Below are 15,819 nucleotides of genomic sequence, written 5' to 3'. Positions count from 1 at the left end.
TAATAACAAGATGACAAGGCATTCGTGATCCTCCATCAAGTCCAAAATAAGGAGATGAAAAATAACATAGATGATAGATCTGATTTGACAGGGGGGAGATTCATTAACACTTTCAAAATTGTTGGAGGGACTAAATACAGGTTATTCTGAAAGAGGCAAGACACATCTGGACAGTTGCACCTAGTCCTCATTTCTGAGTGGTTAGATTGTGCAGCAGAGATACAAAATGGAGTGTGCTGGATTTCAATCAGGTAAGAACATGCTCTGCTCTTCCTCTAGATGTAGATTTGAAGTAAGAGAAAGAGACAGAAGAGTTTTCCCTTGGGCCAGACAAAGGAGGATTTAAGACATTGAAACATCTTAAAGGCTCATTTAGTAGCTAGATTTCAGGGTGATGGTGGACCAATTTCGGATATTTCAAGCTGTGGTAACACAAAAAGGGGAAGTTCCATTGGAATTGGAGGTGAGGCCTATGTATGTTTCTTATCATTTCCTATCCATGAAGACCAAGAATGTTGGGTGAAGGAAGTGGAACTTGCATGACACCTATAGCTGTGTACTGTCAAGATTTCTAGTGCTTTAAATCTGGTTGTCTGAGAGTCACTGACATACAAGGGAGAGGTTGGGGAAGGTGGTGGGACTTCCATTATATGTATAATCTGATCAATCCTTCAGGGGGATTAGATGATTGACATGGACGATTTTTCCCTCCCAAGGAGTTGGTGGGGGACAGTAGAGGGCCTAGAACTAAAACCTTAAACTCCAGCATGCTTTTTGATAATGAGAGGACCTAAGAATGTGCATCTCTCTTATGATGGACTGAAAGCAACAGGGTCCAAGCAACAAACTCATAAGCAACATTTGAAGGGGGAATTATCTGCCTTTGTCAATATGGCTATCTTGTACAAAAATTTAATGGTATAATATCATTTTTTTTTTTTTTGTCAAACAAACTGTTGCAACCTTTTCTAAAGTTACAAAAGAAAATTGCAACAGTTTTTCATAATATTTCGTAATTTTCCAACAACTAATAATACATGGTCTCACTCACAAGCATCTATATTCTTCAGATATATTTTATTTATAATGTTTTAAGTTATTTATATATGTTGATTTAACATTTTACAATGTTTTACTAAAATTTTCGCAATTTACCTAAAATAAATAAAAATGTGTGTGTATTTTTTATAACCGAGGAACCTTCATGGTCGACCCCTTCAAACTCTCCACACCTGCCACAACCAGCCTCAAGTAATCCAAGGCATTCAAACAGAGGTTCATTTTCTACCACTGGTCAAATGCCTTGGATTACTTGATGCTAGTTGTGGCAAGTGTGGAGAGTTCAAAGGGGTCGACCATGGAAGGTTCCTCAGTTATAGAAAACACACACACACACACACATTTATTTATTTTAGGTAAATTGTGAAAATTTTAGTAAAACATTGTAAAATGGTGTGTATATATATATATAATCCAAAAAATAGTGCTATTGATGTATCTATGGACATATGCTTCTTAATGGGTGAAAATGCCATCCTGCTCAATACAACAAAAACTCATCAAAATATTTGTGATAACTCATAAGAGCTTGTAGAAATTTCAGTGTATCCCCACAAAAAGGTTCTTCATGGTCCAGACTTGAAACTAAAAGATAAAAAGGAAGTGCTAAATTGGAATTCCTTATCAGGTGCCATAGTACCACCATAGACAAGTTATGAGGTGTCCTCCTCTCAGGATTGGTGAGTGTGGCTGCAGTGAGGAAAAGACTTCTTCCACCTCCTGCTTTCTCTTCTAATAAATGTCATTCCTCATTAAAATAAATAAATGGGAAGCATTGTTCAATACAACAAATCACACTGTGATAAATCATCATACTGAGAAAAAGCTATATGGTTCCACTAACATATTCAAATCCGTCATTCTCCATCAAGGCAGGCAGCAATATAGTATTACCCCAAGAACCAAAAAGGGTAAGAATATTCCAAACATAAGTAACTGAGGAAACATGTTAACTACAAAGACAGATACAGTGTCCTTACCAATGGGGTGTAAGATTTACTCCGCATGCTGGGGAAAATCCTTGGCTTATCTTGGTAAGGCCCCAAAGCACCACTCTCCACATCGTCATCCATAGTTACAGCATGGGAGGAATTCACCCTCCTGGCTACAGGGAAAGGGATGAACTCGCCACTTTGGGGCAAGTCACCCCCTGAACCTGGTCGCTGAATTTTGAATGTTGTTATGCAGACAGTGAAGGTTAAAATCTAATCTTATTAAAAAACCATCAAATTACTCTCACTCTTCTCCCAGTTTTCCAACTTCTGTTCTCTTGCCTTGCCTTTCAAGAATTAAAGCTTTAGGGAAGAAAAATCCTCGTCCAGTCCTTTAATGCAGATCAGTTCCCTGAAAGAGAAATACATTAACAACATATTAATACAAAAGAAAAAAAAATCCATATAATAAAATCAAATTGAAATATTAGAGGCATACGGAAGAACAGTATAACAAAACCCATCAATTTTGCCAATTGTTGGACACTAGAGGGAAAATCGATATCCAAATTTCAAAGGTGCAATGTTTCAAAAAAGGCTTTGAGGCAACAGATCTCACCAACATAAATATAGAAATAACCAAATCAACAAAATTCATCCAGCAACTTTATATGCCTGATTCAACACAAAACAAATACCAGCTATGTGCTGTTGCATATGAACCCCAAGAACCATTTGAAAATGCCAAATGTTGTTAATAAGAAAAAGCATTTGAAACATCACTATCTCCTACATTTACATTTTGCCACTAATTTCTACCATTTCAATTGGCATCTCCCAAGTTTCAAAACGTCAATGTGATGGTCAATGACTTCAAATATCATGAAAATAGGTTCACACAAATCTTATAAAAACCATGCACATTTAAATCATTTATCATTTAAGAAACAACAACCCTCGCATAAATTTACAAAACCGTATTGATCAATCAGAAGGAAAAAGCAAAAAGAAAAAAAGAAAAGAAAAGATAAATGTTGGAAGTTAGAACCGGAGCTCCAACAATTTCCTTACATTTTGCTATTGGCATCTCACATTTTCAAAACGAGAATGTGATAGTAAATGACTTCAAATATTGTAAAAATAGGTTCGCACAAATCTTATAACAAATATGCACATTTAAATCATTTATCATTTAAAAAAACAACAAAATAGTAAACAATAAGAAAATCAGGACTGATCAATCGGGAAGAAAAAGAAAAAGAAATACTTCCAAATTACAACCGTAGCTCCAACAATTTCCAAGTCAGAGATCCGAAAACAAAAATCTTAATCCAAACGACTCAAAACACGGAGATCTAAGCAAAAACCCTAGATTCCAATGCCAACCGCTACGGATCACCGCGAAGCAGAGATCTCCAAAAGCACTCACTCCGCTCCATCCCTCTCATCACAAACCCAACCCTAGAGAGAGGAAAACCGAGAATTCGCAAATCTTCAAAAAAAGAAAAAAAGAAAAAAAGAGGAGAGAAAAAGCGATGGAGACTAAAGAAAGTTTCGGAAATTGCACGGACTGAAATGAAATCAGATTAAAGAAAACTGAAATCGAAATTGAATTGGACATGAGTACGCACAGGCCATTGAATGAACTTCTGTAACCGCCATTAACGGAAGCTTTTTTTTTTTTCCTTTTTCTTCACTGAGGGCCTCCGACAGCTCCTCGCTCTCTCTCTCTCTCTACGTGATTTCTGCAGAGCTTAGAGAGAGAAATTGAAAAGAATAGAAAAAGAGAAAAAATAAATTTTTTTAGATAGCGAATTTTCTTGGCGTTTCTGCAGAAAATTTCCGTGGAATCACAAAATACCTCCTCCCGTGGATGTCAATTCCGTATTCGCCGCCTCAGATTACCACGTGTCCTCCACGTCAGGCTTCCAATGATAGTTTGCCACGTCACCTTTAGTGAACCAATAGCATGACTCCATCTCATATCAATTGGATAAATTATTTTTTATTTCTAAGAATATAAATATAATACCTTCCTATATAAATTTAATAACAAAAAATTTGGTAATTTAGACTAGTGGGATCCACGTTGGACAAAATTTTTAATTTTCTCACCTACTGATGCCTTGCTTTGGTTTATTTTTAATCAACGAAGATTTGACAACAATTGTTAGATCCAGTCAAATATGGCAACGTGTCAGACTCAATGGGGTTGACTGCATCTGATCATGACTCTAATCCAAAAATACCAAAATGCCATCGCTCTGATCATACTCTGCCGTCAGAATTAAGCAAGCGAGTACTTGACATTCTGTACTCTCGAGAATACCGCTCTCGATTTCCGTCGTTCATTTTAGGCGCGAGAAAGGAGAAAGGAAAGCGGAGAAAAGTAAAAGGAAACCAAAGACAAAATGCTAAAGTGCGCGGGATGCATACGCACGCTTACGTAAGCATACCGGGGGAGCGCATTATGCCATGCCGGTGCACGATAAGCTCCTTGGCTACAGCACATGGTTTATCACCTATTGAATTATTTGATCCAAATCGGATGGCATGTGACATGATTATTTAGAAAATTAGATTTTTTAAATATTTTTTAAAATCTTGTTTAATATCCAGAGTTAGAATTAGATTAAATTTTAAAAAAAATTAATACAATATCAAATTCTCAATTTATCATAAACTTTATAGAAAACAAAAAATTTTACATAAAAATAAATGTTCAAAGAAATTAAATATAATGGATCAAAGGAATGAAAAATGGATTAGTATAAAAAATTAGTGATAATTATGAAAATTATTATTTGAAATTAGTGTTAGTTCCTTGTCAATAACATTCCATTTAAATTATTTTTTAGTTTTGAAAAATTCAATTTAAGAATTTAAAAAAATAATAATAATAAGTAGTTTATTTTATAAAAATAAAATAAAAAATTGAGGGGCTGACATGTGCTGTTGAGGCCATTTTTGTGTTCAAAAGTTGGAAACAGATTGGCATTAATGGAGGGATAATGGTTTGGTGTCCATGGCCAGGCACTATATTGATGAATTTGTACTATGAAATAAACTTGGTTGTCAGAATTTTGATTTAGAAGCCATTTTCTTAGGGATCTTTTTTATAAAAGTAAAAAAAGAAAAAGAAAAAAAATGAAAACTTAGAAAAATATTATTAAAATGGCAAGTTATTTTATTTTTGGACACCTATTTTATTTTTGCCTTTTTAAAAAATAAAATAAAACAGTGTTACTTTGAATTTATCTATTTAAAAAACAAATTTTTGGTAGAATTTTAATTTTTTTTAAAAAATATTTAAAAAATTTACACTATTTGTGCAAAAAGCTTCTATTTCTTTACCTATTGAATTTACTTAGGCTATGTTTGGTTCCTGGAAAATTTGAGGGAAAATGCAAGGGAAAGAAAATACAAAAGAAAAGTAGGAGGAAAGAAAAAGTAAAGGAAAATAAAAAAATATATTAAAAGTTGATAAATTATTTTTTTTGTTACTTCAAACTCATTTTATTTATTTTAACTCATCAATATAAAGATTAAATAATTTAAAAATACATAAAATTTTAATTAGTTTTAATTATATTTGATTTTCTTTGATATTTTTTATAGGACAACCAAACATGAGAAAATCATTTTCCTTATCATTTTTTTTTTTCCTTTATACTTTCCGGAACCAAGCATAGCCTTAGAGATTTAAGGCTTGGAACTGTTTTTAAAAACGGTTCTTTATTTTCCAAAATAAAAAACACTTTTAATAATTAAAAACTATATTTTATTTTTGTTACTAAAAATATAAAATATAGTGTTTTCAAATAATATATTTTAGTTATTTTTTATTATTTTTATTTGTTTTCTAAAGATATTTTTAAGAAATAATTATATATAAAATAATTAAAAATAAAATAATAAAACACTAGACATAAATATTATTTTTAAAACTTATTTAAAAATGTTAAAAACATTTTAACTTTTTAAAAAGACTTTTGTTCAACAAAAATCAATGAACAATTTTTAAAAACTATTATAAAAAAAACTATTTTATAAAATTGTTATAAATAATAGTTACCAAACATTTGACTAATTTTTATTTATTTATTTTTATTTTTGATGTGTACATCACATGATTAAAAATAGTTATGACATTAATACTAGGAGAGAAGTTTGGAAAAGTCAAACCTATATTTTAAAAGACAAATGATATGTTATTTTACCATAAGATAGAATAATTGAATTGTAATTGACTTGGAATACTTTATTTGGTCAAGACATGTGCCTTTACTTTGAAAAATACATTAAGATTTGATGGGTTTTCTTTAATAAAAATAAAATAAATAATAATAATAATACATTTAAGAATTTATCAGTTTGTCTAGTAATGGTTTTTAATCATACTCTAATTATTCCTTATATCAGCTATAGCATGAACCTTTCTTTAACTAGATGCCTAGTATTTCTTATTTTTGTCTTTGAGGTTTTGTTATTTTTATTATAGAATTGTAGTTAATTTCTATATTAACTAAGAGCAATTATTATAACAATTGAATTTTATGTTAAAAATATTTTTATCAAATAAAAGAATAATTATAATATTTTTTAAAATGAAAAGCGCGCACAGAGACACACACACATATATATATATATAGTCACACCATTCCAAATAATTTTAAAAGAAAAAAAATCAAATTAAATTATATTATATATTATTTTATTTTTTGAAAGATAAATAACTTTATTTTATTTTATTTACTATGATGCGTAATTTACTACTTAAATTTTAGTATAAAAGTACAAAGTATGAGGATGAGTTGAATATTCATTAATTTCACCAAACCCAACCCACCCATGTTGCACCCCTAGCAAAACCCATGGTTAAAATTTTGATTCAAGCACTTTGACCATCTTGACTTGAGTTCAAGTTGGGGCTATGATGCATTTATTTGAATTTAGGTTGGACTGAACTATATTTAGTTGGACGGAACTATATTTATAAACTTTCAATCTAACTTGGGTTTTGAACTAGCCTATTGACTCCACCTAATTGTGGACAAATAATTTATTGACCATTTATTTTTATTTTTATTTTTCTTTCATTTTTCTTTCAAAACAAAATAACTAATAAAAAATCTAGGCCTAGCTCGATCTTAAAAATCAATCAAAATTTGATCATATGTTGGATGAGCCAAAGCACAAACAGAAGCTACCTCGAATAAAATTTTCAAATAGATCTATAATAGGTTTTAGATAATGGTGCCAACTTACATCCTTACCTAATTTAGTGTGGAATGGGTGCATAAGGATGATGTACTCAGCCTGGAATACAATTATGAAGTTGAAAGTATCAAAAAGTCCTAGAGGCATACAATTAGAAAAGTTTTATTGACCGATTAGGTTGATCAAGAAAACAACAGTAGTAACTACAACAAGAGTTGAATATGCAACAACAATCCAAGGGCGCATATCCAGACAAAATCTAAGTTCCCACTCATGACCATCATTATGGCGAGCCAGCTAAGGGCCACAAAGGGCACATGCCCCCCTTAAAAAAAAAATTGCAATAAGGGTTTTGAATCCTAGACCTTCTGTTTAAAGGAAAAGATTGCTTTCCACTATGCTATATACCATTGTCCTTTCATTTTTTGTCCCCCCTGAAATAATTCTTCTATTTCTGCTTTGCTACTAGTTGGTTGTATCTTTTTATCTAATTTTGCTTCTTTATTAACCTTTTTCTAATTTTTATTTTATTTTATTGTATTTTGTTATTGTCTTCAATTCAATTTGATTCATTTACCAAAAATAAAAAAATAAAAAGAAAGAAAAAAGAAAAAATAAAAAATGAACTTCATTTATAGTATATGGTAATGGTAAGCTCAAACCCATTATTATTCCATAAATAATATATGGGATCAATGCTTACCAAGCATATTAAAACAATATGCTTATGAATTTCTATTTTCAACTGAACTTCATCGTGATAACATCTCTGAGAACTAGGGGTTGATTTTGGCACAAGCTTTAGCTAAAGCCATTGCCATATACTCCATCTTAACCCACTCCATACATATGCATGTTTGCAAGCTAGGCACTAAGCATATTTCAAGTCATATTTGGATAAAGATCCATCATTTGGATTGCAGTTCGGCGAGTTGAATTTATCCAATTTACACCTAATACTTTGGGAAAAGTGTGAACAATTATTTTTAGTAATTGGGTTGAGAACACTCTCTATAAACTTAATTCAGGTTGAGCTTAGATAAAAGGTTTGGACAACTCAAACTTAATAAGAACCATTTTAATATTTTAAAATATTTATAATTTATACATTATATATTATCATATTCTATTTATGTCCTTTCAAAAAAAATTAAAAAAATTTAAATTTAATATTAATATTATTTTAGTTTTTAGAAAGATAATTATTTGTTTATTTTTCTTATTATCCTAAACCGATGTGTCATTTTTATTTAAATTTTGATATAAATGTATAAAATCTAAAATTAAAAAGGCCATTATAGGTATTTTCAACTCAATCCGACTAGAATTTGACTCATATAAGCTGAATAATGTGTCAAGCCCAACTGAAACATTAATACAAGCTTCGAAAAATCAGGACGAGTTGGTAGTTTGGGTTGATCATCTTGGATTAGAGGTTAGGTTGTGTTCGGATTCCGATTATTGAATGTTTATTAGTTAAAATTGAGTGTAAACTTAAGCCAACTTGTTCTGAGTTGCAATCCTATCCACAATGTTCCTTATAAGTCTTCAATCTTAATTATGGATCTCATGCATGAAGTATTTAGACAAACTTAATGAATTATTTGAATTTGTTATTGATTGAAAAGAGAAAAAAGAAAGATTTAAATTTGGTAATCCTCAATAAAAACCCTAAAAATTAAAGGATAAGACACTTTGATAAATTTACCATATTAAGGCTCTAGAAAATTTGAAATTGTGATATGAACGTCTCTAGGTATCACACTTCAATAAACCACGTCTTATATACATAATGTGGATTCGACTCCCTCTAGTTTCTTCTTCTCCTAACTTACACTATTTTTGCACTATTTTTTTATCATGTCAACAAAAAAAAGGAACCAAAATTGATAGACTTCACAATGAATTGTTTTTTTAGTAATGGGATAAAAATTTAGTGCAATCTTTGTTATTTATGCGACCATATATATATATATATATATATATATATATCATGCATGGCTATCTAGATAATAATTCCTCAATTTAGTAGTCCTATCTCTTACTCAACTTATTAGTAGGCAACTAATTACAAAAGCATTAATTTCACCATTTTATTTCTTTACTCAAACTCCCAAAACGTTCTCAAATTAGACACTAAGTTTTGTCTTAATTTCTTAACCCATAAAACCTTATAAATTAAAACTTGACATGTACTTTTGATTTTTGATAGTACATTGATTCTAGGGCACTTGAAGTGTATGGCAATGGAAGACTTTTTGAATTGGATTTATTCATGCTTAATGATCTTGAGATTGGACTAAGTTTTTATTAAGTCATGAATATTATAAAAGCTGAGCTTTTGTAAGTGAACATTATAAAAATAGTACAATATTTTTCTTTTTTTTCGATATTCATTTTTAACTAATTAAGATGTGGTACTCGATATTAAGCCAAGAAAAGTTAATTAATTTTGAGGAGAAAAGGAAAAGTAGGTTTGAAATGGTTTTTTTTTTTTTTTTTTTTTGCTCTTTTTAATTTTTATATATCACTATAACTTTTGTTCGTAGAGGAGTGTTCTTTTCTCTAGCTTTTAACCTCTTGGTCATCCATGCTAAGAATATGATGAGGTGCAACACTTCCTTCCATTTTTTCTTCCATGACTAAGGAATTTGATCTCTTTCCCAAAGATGATGAATGAATTCCTTGGTTACACATGTAGTTTGTTCAATTTTTTCCCTCGAAATAAATATTTAGATCTTGCCTTCTCGCAATTCATTTGCTAGTTTTGTCATGATGAGAATTGCATGTCCACTACTTTTTCTTGAAGGGTTTGGTATTGCCATTAGACTTACTATTACCATGGATAAAATCGATTATTTTGTATGATGCTTGTTTAATATGCAATGGTGCCTCTCAATGGATAGACTCAAGAGTACAAGGAGAAGAAGCATGCCAACTATATATTAAGCCATTTTGATCATAAAGATGATCGAAAAATGATATGCAACATTGATCTCAAATGTGCTTCTGAGCTGAATGCGGGGAAAACCATTTATAAAGGGGTTTTTGGGTTTAATATCCAATTTGAATTCGAAAAAGATAAGATACTATGGTGATTGTCCCATGTTTAAGGTCTATAAAAATTTGAAATTAAAACTATTGAATGCTTGTGACTAGGTATCAATCTTCAATAAAAGCTTTACTAAATCCACTTTCATAATATATTTTTAAAATGTGAAAATATCATAATGGGTTTCGTTCATTCTAATCTATATTATACAAAATTTTTGCCGTGTCAACAAGAAAAAGGAATTGATCAAAATTAATAGATGATCAACCTCTCACGATAAAACCATAATGCACTTTTGTTAGTATTTCATGTCATGGTAGCCTATTTAATTAAAAGATTCCACAATTAGATAACATTACCTAAATCAAGTATGAGGCATTAATTTCAGATTCCTCCTTCAATTCTCAAAACACTCTTCAATTAGACATTACCTTCATCCTCTTTCTAACCTTAATTTGTTCTCAATAACTTTCTCTAGATCTTCATACTACCCCATTACTAGGCAAAATTGCCATTGGAGCAAAGAGGGGAAGATCAAAGTTTTGCAGCTAAAACCCTTCTTTCAATTATCTTAAAACTCAAACATATTCTAATGGTACCTTGATTAATTTAAGGCACCCAAAGGTGTTTGAAAAACCAAATTTGGGAAAAGGAAATCTAGAATTAATATAGACAAAGTCACTATTCAATTATATGCCATCCAAATTCTAACCCCAAAAAAAAAAAAAAAAGTTGTCCCAATTTGTACTTCATGTAGTAATTATCAGTTTAGTGAAAGGTGTCAAGCTGGTTGCATGAGTCATGCCTATATCTAGGAGTGATTTCACTTTATCACATTTTTGGACCTCTTTCCTTGTACCTCCCATTCCAAAATATTTATTTACAAAGCTGTCAAGCACCTAATTAGTCACTCTTGTCAAATTTGAGCTAAAAAGCCATTAAGTTTTTCAAGTTCTTTCCCATAGCTAGGAATATGGTGTTACTAGTAAGTTACATTTGAAATACCTCTGGTTGGAGGGTTGTACCATATCTATTCTACTTAATTAATTCACTTCTTGCCAATTAATGTATAAAAAAATGGATGAATTTAAGATAAATTTGAGTCTTTGGTTTGTCAATAAAAAGTGTTCTTTTTGTTCTTGTGGTGAGCTTTTATATCCAACCTCTTTGTGATTCTTTGTTATACCTCTTATTTCTCCATCTTTCATATGTTGTCAATCATCATCCAAGTAGCTAGATTTGCTAATTCCAAACAGGTGTCCTGTGCCTTTCCTCTTGGGGTCAATTCACTTTACCAATCCCTTGATCCACTAAGGCAATTTTGTGAGGAATTGGTCCACTTTCTCCACTTTTTTTTTCGGATTCCAACTTTCATAAAGTCACCGTGCCATGGACTGGTTTGGGATAGTTTCTATCTTTAATTTTAGCTTAAAATTGAAGTTAAAGTCAAAATTATAATTTTTAAAGAGTTAATATTTGTATTGTAAAAACTTTAACAAACTCAAAGTAGCTAGTTTTATATAAGGCTAGCTAGATTTGCTAATTCCATACCGATGGATTTAACCTTTACTTTTTAAGTTTAGATCCCCGAAGGTGATTTTGTGGGGAATTGGTCCGCTTTGGTTTTCAATTTTCATGAAGTTATCATACCATGGGCTGATCAAGTATAATTTTCTATTTTTAATTTTAGCTCAAAATTGAAGTCAAAGTCAAAGTTAAAATTTTTAAAGAGTTAATAATGGTATTGTAAAAATTTTAACAAGAATTTGATAATTTTATATAAGGCTAACTAAAATAAAATTTCTACAAAAAATAATATTTTTTTCTAAATTTCACATTAAACCATTTTTAAAAATCATAAGATATTTTAATAAAATTCATTAAAAAATATCTTAACTTCTTATAGGTCGGATACAAATTAGGCATATCTCTCTCTCTCTCTCTCTCTCTCTCTCTCTCTCTCTCTCTCTCTATATATATATATATAATCAGACCATAACATTTATTAACAAAGAAAAGCTTCATTTATGGAAGATGATAATGGTAAGATCAAAGAAAAGAAGTATACATGGATTTTTCTTATCAATTCCTCAACTTCATCATAAGAAGAGCTCCAAGAACTAGGGTTTGATTTTGGCACAAGCTTTTGCTGAAGCCACAGCCATCTGCTCCATCTTAATCCCAGCATTGCACATGTTCGCGAGCGCTCGGGTGTATTTCAACCCATACCTTGATAGAGATCCACAGTGTTCCTCATAAGTCTTTACCTATATTGATAGAACTTATGAGTTCAGCAAAGCATTTCGACAAACTTATGAGTCCTATATTAAACATAAGAAAGAACTTACTAGCATTTTGTAGCAGTCCCAATCATCTACTACAGGCTGATCCGAAGGTCTAACCGTCTTCAACAACATCATCGTAGAATTTTCCGATCCAAGTATGAGCTTCCCAATCTCCTTCATGCTGTGGTCTACATGCATCCTATGGGAAATTTTGCTATGCAACTCCTTCTGAGCTTCCAGTTTCCTAGTGGACCCTTCAGGAGCTCTATGGAACTGTAAAACCAAAGCATTGAATTCTTCACTAGAAAGGGCAAAAATGGGGGCATTCTCATATGAAATGATCAATTGAAGAAAATCATTATTTGGTAACAGACCTTGTACCAAAAATGGAGGAGTTCAGCATCATACTGACTGGCAGAGCTGAAACCAGATGGCTTGGAGTTGGCCATGGAAGTATAGTTATCGTTATCAGAATTTGTGCCCATGTAGGTGAAGAGAAACTCCTTGCTCAGCTTCATATCCCCATATTGAGTGACATGGGAGTTAAAATCCAGATCCTGAGTAAATACCCTTCTTCTAATCTGCAAATGCAGTGATCATAACATGCTATTCCAACTAGGGCATGCATTATTTTCATACAATTTATATTAAAGGGTACTAATTAATTACAATCAAAACCCGCTAAACCCTTGAGACTAATCGTCATAATTTCACGAAAAGTATCGATAACCCATGTAATTATAAGTTTTACCAATGGGATCTGCTCCTTTGTAAACAATTTATACTATATTTAGTTCTATAAAAGTATCAAAGAAAGGGAAAAAATTATTAAGGAAAATCATTTTCTCATGTTATAAAAAAATAAACAAAAATTTAATATAATTAAAATTGGTTAGAAATTTATATATTTTTAAAATTATTTAATCTATAAAAGTAGAAAAATAAATGAAATTAGTTTGAATAAGTATGTAAAGATGGTTTTTAAATTACTTTTTATGTTTTTTCTTTTTTTTTTTTCGCCGTGTTTTCTCTCAAATTTTCCAATAATCAAATGTAAGGTTCCCGAAGAAGTTTGGAGTTCATATTGAATATGGAGTAGTAGTGCTACCACAATTTCTAGTTTGATATAAAATTCAAGATTCGAAAAGTTTACCGTCTTATATTGCTTCTCTAGGGTTTCAAAGCGAAGATCATGCATTTCACTGCAAATAAAACACAAAGGGATAGGCGATTAGTATGCCTAATTACCCAAAAAATCAGATATATGAATACAAAAGGAGTGAATGTATAGCAGTACCTGTCCTCCAACCAGGCAACACTGTATGTATCCCCCAAACAGGTATCATATTCTGAGGGAGCAGAAGGATAATCATCGGGACAATATGTTCCATAGCTATTCTCTTCAGCATTAGCTGCTGTGGTTGCATATATATCCCAGTTATTCGGAAGGAGGCCTTGAAACATACTCCCTGCCTCGCATGCTTCAATGTAGATTACCTGAAAGTTCATGTAAAAACACTATTCAAAAGATGATATAACGTTACATATATATATATATATATATATATAAATTAAGAGCCTGTTTGGGAGTGACCTTAGGTAAAACTCTTTCATGATTGACACTTTTAAAAAAGAATCTCTTAGTAATTGAATATAAACTAAAAAAAAAAAAAAAATGCTAAAAATGAATTTAACCAAAACTGTTTTTTTTTTTTTAAAAAAAAAAAAAAAATTACTTATCAAGTGCTGATCCTCAAGGAATCACTTCTAGTGATTCTTTAAATTTTTAAGTGCGATTTTAAAAAATTTACCAAACATTTAAGTTTTATAAAAGAACCCTTTTCAAGCATTAGAAAGCACGTTTAACCTCTCTCAAAATCACTCCCAATCGGGCTATAAATTGTGAACAAGTAGCAATAAAAATAAATTAACAGCAAGTTATGTATGATTAAGTACCATGGTTTTGTAGGCTTTAGCCTCGTGCTTCTTCTTCAACACATTGATGAGATCCTTCGCATAGATTAAACCATCAGTCATGCCTAAAAAATTTGCAATACGATTGCACATATGAATGCTCAACCTTTTAGTTCCATGGCATCAAAGGGCATGATTGTCGATTAAATGTAGGAAAGGATAGAAGTTCTTGTTAGATTACAAGAAAATTGTAATATTATATATGTTTAAATAAACTTTTGTTACTTGCATAATAACTTACAATATTACGAGACTCTGAATAAGGGTCTATTTAGCCGTTGTTCTTGAAACAATATTCTAGCTTTTAGAACATAAAACAATTTTTTGATAAGTTTTTTGAAAAAAGAATTGAGACATTTTAAGTTGTTTTTATAAAAATAATTAAAAATATGAAGAATGATCGATATAGGAATCATTGTTTTTCATATTTGCGTTTCTAACCAAGATACAACCAAAAACTGTTTTTAAAAACTATTTTTTAGAATGGTTTTAAAAAACATTGCCCAATAAACCCTAATATAATCATTTTCAACGTAGTTTTTCCTCAGCCTCTACTCACCGATAATCCCTGTGGCGCCATGGTCAGCGTAGTATATGAAAACATGGTCATCAGGACCGCTGTCTAGAACCTTGCCGCTACCTCCTTGGACAGCGGTCTTGTTTCCAAGTAAAACAGCAAAAACGTTGGCCACAGTGGCGGCAGATTGAGTGTAATCCTGGAACAAAACAAATCCCATACATAAGATTGCCTCATAATTATCAGCTAATTGTTAAAGCAATGAACCTAATTAGTAGAAAAAGACCTTTGGAACTCCTTCATAAACATCGTCTCCCCCCGGTTGGTTGATTATAACACCAGGCCTAGGGTTTTCTACATTGAAAGCAATGTCATCATACATGAAAACAATGATATTTTCATCTTTCAGTCCTCCTTTCTTCAGTATTTGATATGCATGGCAGATATCAGCCTAAAAAATAAAAGCATCAATTAGTAAGACTATGAATACAATTGAAAAACCATACGTAAGAAATGTGACAGAAAAAAAGAAGAAGAAGAAGAAGAAGAAGAAGAAACTCGCACTTGATGCCTATAGTTTTCATAATCGGTCGAGCCAGCGATTAGGACTGCCCATTGCTTTCCCTTGGCGGGTTCGGCGGCTTTGCAATTAGGCTTACTATTGCCATGAATAATAAACTCGGTTTCATTGGATGGTCTATCAAGTTCGGGAGGCTCGCTCTTAGTGAAGGGACTAAAGAGAGTGATGAAAAGAAGTATGCCAACAATGGGGTAGTCCAT

General features: G+C 31.3%; 2 protein-coding genes across 4 annotated transcripts in view; both read right to left on the bottom strand.

Annotated features, from left to right (window-relative positions):
* LOC117922157 (pyrophosphate-energized membrane proton pump 3) overlaps positions 1-3,769 on the bottom strand; it is a 19,571-nt gene extending 15,802 nt beyond the window's left edge. For 2 of the 3 annotated variants that reach the window (XM_034840191.1, XM_034840189.1), the window contains exons 1-2: positions 3,623-3,769; positions 2,040-2,403 (exon numbers count right to left, since the gene is read on the bottom strand). In XM_034840191.1, the coding sequence (XP_034696082.1) occupies positions 2,040-2,132 (93 nt within the window). In that variant the 5' untranslated portion in view covers positions 2,133-2,403; positions 3,623-3,769. Of the gene's footprint in view, positions 1-2,039; positions 2,404-3,258; positions 3,494-3,622 lie in introns of those variants that run through there. The other variant, XM_034840190.1, reaches the window with a different exon arrangement.
* Positions 2,349-15,819, bottom strand: LOC117921936 (vacuolar-processing enzyme-like). The gene is made up of 11 exons (XM_034839883.1): positions 15,604-15,819; positions 15,326-15,490; positions 15,082-15,238; positions 14,505-14,587; positions 13,846-14,045; positions 13,702-13,750; positions 12,923-13,129; positions 12,612-12,821; positions 12,404-12,530; positions 6,116-6,176; positions 2,349-2,403 (listed from the first exon to the last, which is right to left on the bottom strand). The coding sequence occupies exons 1-11, from the start codon at positions 15,817-15,819 to the stop codon at positions 2,349-2,351; spliced, it is 1,530 nt and encodes a 509-aa protein (XP_034695774.1).

Source organism: Vitis riparia, chromosome 9, assembly GCF_004353265.1.
Source record: "Vitis riparia cultivar Riparia Gloire de Montpellier isolate 1030 chromosome 9, EGFV_Vit.rip_1.0, whole genome shotgun sequence".
NCBI classification, from domain to species: Eukaryota; Viridiplantae; Streptophyta; class Magnoliopsida; order Vitales; family Vitaceae; genus Vitis; species Vitis riparia.
The sequence above is the reverse complement of the archived record's forward strand: the minus strand, read 5'-3'. Positions and strand labels throughout refer to the sequence as shown.